The 10114-nt window shown below is 39.9% G+C and overlaps 1 protein-coding gene across 3 annotated transcripts in view; it reads right to left on the bottom strand.

Moving 5' to 3' along the window:
* Positions 1-10114, bottom strand: part of ift140 (intraflagellar transport 140 homolog (Chlamydomonas)) — a 144778-nt gene continuing 134664 nt past the window's right edge. For all 3 annotated transcript variants that reach the window (XM_043711518.2, XM_043711517.2, XM_087997859.1), the window contains exons 25-30: positions 9507-9689; positions 6198-6404; positions 4033-4245; positions 2817-2983; positions 2200-2341; positions 1-1111 (exon numbers count right to left, since the gene is read on the bottom strand). In XM_043711518.2, coding sequence (XP_043567453.2) covers positions 896-1111; positions 2200-2341; positions 2817-2983; positions 4033-4245; positions 6198-6404; positions 9507-9689 — 1128 coding nt within the window. In that variant the 3' untranslated portion in view covers positions 1-895. The remainder of the gene's footprint in view (positions 1112-2199; positions 2342-2816; positions 2984-4032; positions 4246-6197; positions 6405-9506; positions 9690-10114) is intronic.

Here is a 10114-nt window from a genome sequence, read left to right as displayed (position 1 = left end):
CAAGTGGCAAGTTTTTATTGTTTTTAATCCTGTCACAAAGTACAGGATGTGATAAAAACTGAATTACAAATCTTAAGAGTAATTTAATAAATACTAGTAAAAATATATAAAAAAGTGTCAATAAATGATCTGCTTGAAATTGTTTTAGCACAAATTGTACATTAGGGATAATAAACCTGACTGTTAAAAAGCTAGAGACCAATTGAACTGTAAATTTCTGGTCTGTTTGAATCATTCTGGTTAACTGCAAACATTCAGTATACAAGTTGACAAAATCCAAGAAATCCCCAGTGAGTTTCCCTCTCGCCTAAATGTGACTTGTAGATAGCAATCTTATTAAATATTGTCGGGGGGTTTGGCTGTCAAATGGAACACTATCAATTATTTTTCTTGATTGTTCCCTTGCTCAAAAGCAACTCAGGAACAGCAGCAGCAAGGTTGTTGTGGTACAGAGCAATAGTGTTGCTGCACTCAGACTCCCCTATGCCAAGTGGCACTTAAAACTCTTTCCATATCTAACAGTCACTTTGCAGACAACAAGCTAATTAGATTCTATTTATGATGCTGCAATGATGAAGCGATTGCACTTAGTTTTGAGAAAAATGTTGTTGGTGTCTCTTAGGTTGTCAGGGACTATCAGCCAGAAAGGAATGAACAAGTATTTGAAACACATGTGTTCACTGGGATATAATGATAAGATTTAGTAGGAGTGTAGTTTTCTGTCAGTTTACAGTGACTGAGTCTAGTCTTTGGGTTTCAGATAAATATGAACTGAAGGTCCTTCCTGAGGCAAAATTAGGAGTCCTGGGCTGCCAGAATAAATTGTCTCTTGGTAAAATAGTCATATAAAAATGCGTTTCAAAGTTTTTAAGGCTCGATCTGTTGAGTTTCAAGGTCAGTCCTCGGCACCATTGTAAGAATCCTCAGCTACATCTTCTTCCACTTCCTCTCCATCCTCTGCACTATTGTGTCGAACACTCTCCAACATCACGTTGGTCTTTATTGGAACACCCACTGCCTTATAAACAGCATCAGTAATTTGCTGGTTGATGTAGTAGTTCACATTGACAGAAGGTAATTTCTTCATCATCTCTTCCATGTACTTGTAGGCCTGTAACATTATTACAAGTTAGCATGAGTGCAGCGATTAAAGGCAGATACTTTCTAATCAACCTGTTCAGATATGTTATCACATATGTATGGAGCAGGAAGATTATGGACTTGAACCTGGGCCTTTTGGCTCAGCGATATGGACCTTACTACTGTGCCACAGCAGTCTTTAGTGATTAAAGATACTATACAGCGCTGAAACATTTTATTAGCAGCAAGCATAATCTTAGTAGAAGCAGTTTTGTCAGACTGCACTATCATTTCTGAGAATTCTCTCTCAGAACCAGGAATTTTTCCCACTTCCCTTATCCAAATCCACTTCCTTCTGACTTTTGCCTATGTAAAACTATTCAGATTTTACTTTTAAAAGTTGCACATTACTGAATAAATGCAGGGACAAATATAATTCAATTCAAATCAGGTGTATCAGTGCATTCTTGATTTTTTTTCACTGCAAACCCTTAAGATATTTTGCTGTCTTTAAGATGCTCTATTCATTCCAGTTGTTGTGACGTTTCTGCATTGCAGCCTCTGAACTTATGGGAATATGGGTAGTTCTGGGATAATGCGCGTTTTGGCAGCACAATTTGGCTGTAACGTCACTGAAGAATTAGGGAACAGTATTTTTGAGAATGCTTACCTCGGTTCACAGCTTTGTTCTCCACACGCATCTATGTTCGTGCTATTCTGCGCATGCGCCGGTATCTGCACCAAAGTCTCCATGCCATTCTGCACATGCGCGATGTCAGCGACAGTCTCCGTGCTGCCCATGCGCCAATGTCAGCTGCCGACAGAGCAGCTTTCTGTGAGAGGTACTGTAGAGGGAGCAGCTATCTTGCATTTTTTAACTACCATGTTAAACTTACTTTTGTTTTGTGAATAAATATGATTTCAACCTTCATTCAGGCTGCGCTATACTTTGTGTTAGACTTGTGGGTGATTTTTGAGCGATCATTAGTGATATTTTTTGCTGGTCTGCCCCAATGCCACTTTTCCCAGAGGTCCAATTATTTTATTATGCGATTTTCTATTATGCAAGGTTTTGCTGGAACACAACTATGGCATTATAGAAGAACTATTTGTACTCACCACCTCAAAACTCCCCTGTTGTGCATGATGTTCCACCAGCAGCGCATAGACATCACCGGTTCGAACAGTCTGGTCAAGCTCAGGCTCACCCAGCAGATTCTCGCACTGTTTTAATGCCTCCTTTGGATCCTCTTCATACAGCCTACAGGTGTCACAGGCACATGTGGTAACTTAACTTAGGTGCAACCTGGGTGGAAGCTTTCAGCTTGCTCCTCACTCTGGAAGGACCATTGATCATGAAGTTAACCTTTAATAAAGTACTCTTATTCACTGTTCAGACCTGCACCAATATTAGAAAATTTGATTTATGAGAATTATACTCTAGGACTGAGAGAACAGCTTTTAATTGTGGGCATCTTCATTAACAAAGTCAAATAAATGAAATGATACTTGATGAGTGAGTCCAATCTAGCTTTTATTTTATTTTTTTTACAAAATGTAGGCTTCACTGGCTAGACCCAATATTTATTACCCATCCTAATTGCCCTGGAGAAAGTAGTGCTAAATTACTGCACCTCTTGCAATGTACCAATACCTGTAGTGCTGGTAGGAAGGAGATAATGGAAGATTTATAATGACGATATTGCAAGGAAAGGAGATGACAGGTATGCACTTACCTTCGGATCTGCACAAATTTCTTCACCATTGTCAACTTGTTCTGCAGCTGTCCAAGCCGTTCCTCCAGTTCACCTTGATTCCTCATCTTGGCTTTGGACAAGCACTTGTATGCCTCAGTCAGAGCTCCCAATGCTTTCTCATAGTTCTGATATTCATCAATCTCAACCTGATACACAAATGGAAACAAGCATGTATATTGGAGGCATGAGTAAAGAAATCACTCACAGTTTTAGTTATTCTCCATTTAAATTATTTTATTTGATTCTGATTAACCCTGCCCCTCTAGAACACCTACTGTCCAGCTAGGTTGCTGTAGTTCAGTTTTAATGGTACTATACCAGATGCTTATACTGTGCACTGGGAACACATTAATGTGGGAGATCAGTTCCTAGCTCTCCTGTACACTGGGAACACATTAATGTGGGAGGTCAGTTCCTGGCTCTCCTATACACTGGAAACACATTAATGTGGGAGATCAGTTCCTGGCTCTCCTATACACTGGGAACACATTAATGTGGGAGATCAGTTCCTGGCTCTCCTATACATTGGGAACACATTAATGTGGGAGGTCAGTTCCTGGCAGTCCTGTACACTGGGAACACATTAATGTGGGAGGTCAGTTCCTGGCTCTCGTATACACTGGGAACACATTAATATGGGAGGTCAGTTCCTGGCTCTCCTGTACACTGGGAACACATTAATTTGGGCGGTTAGTTCCTGGCTCTCCTGTACACTGGGAACACATTAATATGGGAGGTCAGTTCCTGGCTCTCCTATACACTGGGGCACACATTAATGTGGGAGATCAGTTCCTGGTTCTCCTATACACTGGAAACACATTAATGTGGGAGATCAGTTCCTGGCTTTCCTGTTTATACAGTCTGAAGAGCAGGAATTCTGCCATTCCCAGCAGCTTCATTGCAGTGCCAACCCCAAGGTGCCAAGGGACCATTCATTTACAGCAACATCTCTCTCCTTGAGCAGTAGGAAATAATATTCATTTTAAAAAGCACACCAATCACTGGATAATGAATTATTTTAGAATCTTTGCGCTTAGTACAGAATTCTCTGTAATTATTTCAAAAATAAAAGATATTGATGTTAAGGGTAGTAATGGGGCAGGGAGCAGAGTTTGCTGGGACTAAACCTTGACAGCAGTCTGGCTGATGTTTAAGCCATTAATACGTTGCCTCTGACTCTGTCTAAAACACAGACCTGTGCACAGGCATCATAAAAGCCAGCAAGCAAATCCAGCGCTCGTCCCTTAGTATAGAAGCTGATGATATTTTTCATTATTTCTGGATCTTTACGCCAGTCCAAAGACTGAAGGTAGTTTGCTGCCATGATGTAAATCTCCTTTTGACGAGAGACTCCTGTAAAGAAAATGATCTTCTCTGTGTCTCCTGATTTCAGAAGTGCTCTCATTGCCTGAAAAACAACCGATAATATTTCACTACGGTGAACATGAATGCAAATATTCAGCCTTGTCTTATGTACTGATGTGCTTCCCCTCATTGCAGATGAAAAAATTAATGAAGCCCCCACCACTTGTTTACTGTTAACTGCCTAGCACCAAATATGATTGGATGTGGTAGGACTGCAGATCTTAAATATGACCTGTTGTTTGTGGAAACACTTAACTTTGTCAATTGCATGCTGTATCCGCTGTTTGGCTTGCAGGTAGTTCTATGTTATAGTTTCATCAAGTTGGCAACTATTTTTTAGGTAGGCCTGGTGCTACATGTCTTCCTGAATTCTTCAGTGAACCAGGGTTGATCTCTTAGCCTGATGGTGATGATAGAATGGGGTCAATGCCAGGCCATGAAGTTAGATTGTGGCTGAATACAATTCTGCTGCTATTGATTTGATTTGATTTGATGTGATTTGATTTATTATTGTCACATGTACCTAGGTACAATGAAATGTTTTGTTTTGCAGACAGATTACTCCATACAAAACACATAGAGTAATGTCTGTGATGGCTTACAGTGCCTCATTGACACCCTGTTTGCTACATTTGTTCGAAGTCTGTCCCATTCCAACAGAGGCAGTTCTGCATCATAATTTCCTGGAATTTTCTCTCATCTACTAATTTCCCAACTCCTTTTCTCAAGCCCACTTCTGATTTTTGCATTTGTATGCCTCAGTCAGTAGTTCAAAAGGACCAGATTTCCCAGGGCAACTAGGGATGGGCAATTGATACTGACCTATCCTGTAATACCAACATTATCTTGAAAAACATTTTTAAAAAACTGGCATTTTAGTAATATTAGAATAACAAAGAGCAAAGGGAGAAAAATGAAAGAGATTTAACAGCCATGTTCATCATAGAAAGGAAGTCATGCAATTCAATGGCTTGGAAAATGTTTAGTGACACCACAAGTGAGATCTTGGAGAAACAAGGACTCAAATAGCTTTTGAAACATAGATTCATAGAGTTATTCTAGTACAGAAGGAAGCAATTCATCCTTTGGCTCCCTAAAAAGTAACCATTAGTCCCAAATCTTTCTTAGACCCCATAGCCCAGCAAGTTTATTTAACTGAAGTACCCACCCAATTTTCTTTGAAATCATTAACCATCTCTACTTCTACTACTGTTGTAGATACAAATTCCAGGTCAGTACTCTTTGCTCCACAAAAATGTCCTCATCCCCCAACTCTCTTGTCCAAAATATTAAATTTACTCTTGCACAACCCTTTTATGAAGTCCACACAAACAAAAAAATTGGAGCAAAAGAAAAACCAAATGTAAAACTAAAACAGAAAATGTTAAAAACAATAAGTTCAAATGCACAACAAAAGCTCACACAGTGACCTGACTGTGGCAAGATTAACTGGCAGATTCATTTTCCATACCTAAGTTTCTAATTCCTAGAAAAATAAATGTGATTGTATTGTGCTACACTGCTGTGCTGAGCTTAGCTTGGCTCAGTCTGTATCACTCTCACCTGAATGACAGGTCATGGATTTAGGTTGTGTTCCAGGATTTGAACAGATTATCTAGGCTGACACCTCAGCGTATGACTGAGAGAGTGCTGTACTGTCGGAGACATGTTGGATAAGAAGGTAAACTAGGACTGTGTTTCCCTAGGTGTTGGTGTTAACGATCTTGTGGCAATGACAAGAAAAGCTTTTAACTTTCCTCTCTGCATGAAACATTTATAGTATTGTATCTCCGATGCAACCGATGAATTTGGTGTTCATAATCTGAATTAATCTCAAACAAATCCAATATGTTCCTGAATTGATGCTGACAGCACAGTACAGCCATATGTGAAGTCCAATGTGCTAACACAATAAAATAATTTACTGGTAGCTCCTGAATAACATCACCTCAGAAATGTGCCCAGTTGATTAATGGCACAGTGAGGCTCCTTTACCTTGGCCTTGTTGCCAGCCTGTGTGTATTTTTTGGTCGCGAGGTGATAGTTTCCCTGCCGCATGCAGCAGTCAGCAATACGTTCAAGCAGATCACGGCGGAAGTCCTCAGAGAGTTCCTTCGAACCCTTAGACACAGTCATTTTCTCCGCCATATCCTCAGTGATGGTCAGGTTCTGCTCCAAGCAGAGATGGAGGGCATCATAGTACTGGAATAGAAGACACAAGTGACAGATGAAACTCTGTCAAATCCTATTACATCACCCTCACTGTTAGAAGGTAACTATGTAGGGACATGCAGTTCACTAACTAAGAATAACCTCCACCATCTTCTCCATACAGACTAGATACTTCCAGGACGCAAACAGTAATGAATAAAAAGACACTCAGGATAAGCTGCTGTTCAATAAGTAATGTTTTGAGTCTAAACCAGATCCTAGTAATCTTGATACACTTTTTATAGCAACCCTGAAAATGTTAAAATGCAGCAAAGCACTGACAAAATCAATTTTATAACACTTAGTTTTTGTCAACTTCTGTTTTTTAGGGTGAGGGATATTAATACTGGGAAATGGAATATATATCTTTCAAAGCAATGAGTGTCAACAACAAAGAATCCCATGGAAGGTAAACCAGGATTAGATAAAAGGAAAACTCCCTTTACACCTTCCCATTAAACATTTCCAAGGCAGGTACAGCATGCATTTTAATTGCTGAATAAAGCTCCCTTACACAGAAAGAGCAAGCACAGATATATTGGCTGAATGATCCCATGAATCCTAACTAATTAGATTATCTGAAATAACTCGGGTGGCACGGTGGCTCAGGGGTTAGCACTGCAGCCTCACATCACCAGGGACCTGGGTTCGATTCCTGCCTTGGACGACTGTCTGTATGGAGTTTGCACATTTTCCTCGTGTCTGTGTGGGTCTCCTCTGGATGCTCCGGTTTCCTCCCACAATCCAAAGATGTGCAGGTCAGGTGAATTGGCCATGCTAAATCGCTATAGTGTTAGGCACATTAGCCTGGGGTAAATATAAGATAGGGGAATGGATCTCGGTGGATTACTCTTCAGAGGGTCAGTGTGGACTTGTTGGGCTGAAGAGCATGTTTCCATACTGTAGGAAATCTAATTTAATCTAAAACTCATCACCAAGCAATGGTGAAATAAATCCCTCAGGTAGGACAGGAAATGAGGGAAAGTTAGTATGGGTCAGAGTACCTAGTTACAGTAGAAAATATTACAAAATGAGTGTTGTGCCAATTCTTGAATCCCCACATCTTTGCAGATACAGCTAAAACATCAAGTGAAATGTTATAGGGGTCTGACCAATGTGAGCTATAGCTGGATTTGTGGCAGAATTGAGAAGTCCGGCAAGGCTAATCAGGACTTTGAGGTTGTCTCGCCTCCATCTTTTATTCTTTACAAGGTAGTGTGGTGAGTTTCTTGGTAGACAACAACAAGTTAACAATTAAGGTGGATTTATTGTTTGATAAATGTCTTGATGATGGACAATTTGTCTCACTAAAATTCAGCTTTCCACTTTGTTCAACTTGCCAAACAAGCTAGACATTGAAAAAAACTCAAAATGGAAACCAGTGTACCCAGCAGGTACCTAGCAGATTCAGCTTGCCGTTTGCTCTGAATGAACTCTATGTTGGACACTGGACACCAACATCTTAGGGCATGCTCCATGGTCAACAGCTACTTTTATGGAAGTTGGCATCTAATATGTGCCAGCTTCTAAAAACCCACGTGGCACATCTCCAATCCACTTACAAGATGCTTTTGCACGTCAATGCTGTACTTTGGGCTGCATGGGCAACCACAAACGAAATGCTGCAGAAGGACACTGCACTCAGGAACATACACCCAGCTCGCGGATTGGGCCAGGCTGCATCTCTGGCATCTTCACTCGTCATAGCACTCACTCACGTTGCACTGCCTTTTTGTGCTTTGCCCCATCAGCCAGGGTCACATTACTTCTGTTTGGCTTGCCATTTAGTGCCTCAGTTATGACAAGGAAGGTTGCCTTCACTCAGGAAGTTCCAGCATTGATTTCTCTCCACAGTTGCTGCCAGACCTGCTGAGCTTTTCCAGCAATTTCTGTTTTTGTTTCTGATTTGCAGCGGGCACACTGCATTTTCTTTTGGTAAATTGAGAATTGTGTACTTTTAAAAATCTTTAACTTTTGTGATGATTCCAGGAATAGCAGACTTGATTTTTCAATCCACTAGCTCAAAAAGGAACAATATGGCAAGAAACTTCGATTGGTATTTAAAATAACTGCAAGAGGCTGGTATCCTGTCACCAAGTCACCCTTTATTTACATGGGCACTTCACATGTGGTCTGACACAAAGCCAGTCCTTAGACCGAGGAGACCTTCTGAATCCCCTATTTATATCTGTCAGCTAGGGCTCCCTGATTGCCTTAGGTTAACAACCTGAACCGAGAATCTCAGTCAATGAGATCCACTTGGCCATGGTTCTAATCTCCACAGTATTGATACAAAAAAGCCCTCAAAAATTGTGATGAAACTAGGACTTAGTTAAAAAAAATTAAGATTCAGCTTTTTGTCTCTTTCTTCACAGATGCTATTAGACCTACTGAGCTTCTCCAGCCCTTTATTTTTGTTTCAGATTTCCAACATCTGCATTACCTTGCTTTCATTTTAGAATTTTGCTATTAGTTTAGTAAGATATGGCTGTTATTTCTAGAAGTTTTGTGTTTCTGATAAATTATTCTTTATGAAGCTGAATATACAGCATAGCTAATGATCCCTTTGAGCAACAATGTTTGCTTAACTTTATTATCCAGTATCCCACTAGTTCCTACCATCAAAAATGATATTTTGAAATGATCAATATATAATTAAGGTACCATCAAGACTTACATAAATAGGATAGTTATGTTGCTTTCTGCAGTGGGAATTAGTGGGATACTGGATGGTAAAGTTAGGTGAATGATTCAACTCATTGTGAATTTATTTCCTCACAAATAAAGGAAGTGACAAATTTGTAAGCATGAATGAATAAAGCAGCTTTTTAAACAAAGCTTTGAGAAAATGCAGGAATATATTCTGGTCATGAAATAAATCAATCCTAAGAATCAACACCCAGTTGCTGTAGAGACTCCAGTTTAGCTGTATGGCTAGATATTTCTAATATCATGAATTAATCGTCAAGCTGTCAATCAGGTTGCAAACTTCAAAAATGATTTCTTGAGCAGTATTGAACTGAAGCCCTGCTAAGCAGATTGGCATTCAGCAGGTGGCTCTCTGGTTCTTTACTAAAGCGAATATACTCTTACCTTCTTTGCAGTAACCAGCAGTTCCACTGCTTTTTCAAACTGCTTGTGCTCAATGAAGAAATCAGAACAGCGAGACAACAGGGCAGGGTCTGAATTCTCATCCAGCTCCTCGGCTATGTGTTGTAATGCGTTAAACTGCTGGGTAGCAAAGGCCAATTCAATAGCTTTGGAAAAGTGGCCAGCCTAAAATTAAACACCAATCCATTAATAGGTAGTCTAATAGTTAATGAGGAAACAGCAATAGTCTCACTGGACACTGAAATCAGTTGTAATCTGCACGCACTACAGCATTCCATAACGTGTTTGTAGAAAGGATAACAGTGATTACAATTCAAAAGTAATGCATTGGTTGTGATGGTTTGTCCCATGGAGCTACATTTATCCAAGCTTCTTTCCAAGAGGTAACATTTACATCATAGGAGAAGTTAGTGAAGGGAGTGTGTTTTTTGTTATTGAGAGATTATCAGGCTTTTATTAGAACAGGGTGGCACCCAGAAACATCAATAATTGTGAGTGAAACCCACAAAGGTCAAGCAATTTTTATTACTATGATGAGACCACTCCATTACCTAGTTGTAAGATGATTAGCAATTGAAACTACTTTTTTT

This window comes from Chiloscyllium plagiosum, unplaced genomic scaffold (genome assembly GCF_037043375.1).
Source record: "Chiloscyllium plagiosum isolate Xiang-an unplaced genomic scaffold, Cpla_swu_hap1 HiC_scaffold_20, whole genome shotgun sequence".
Taxonomy (NCBI): domain Eukaryota; kingdom Metazoa; phylum Chordata; class Chondrichthyes; order Orectolobiformes; family Hemiscylliidae; genus Chiloscyllium; species Chiloscyllium plagiosum.
The sequence above is the reverse complement of the archived record's forward strand: the minus strand, read 5'-3'. Positions and strand labels throughout refer to the sequence as shown.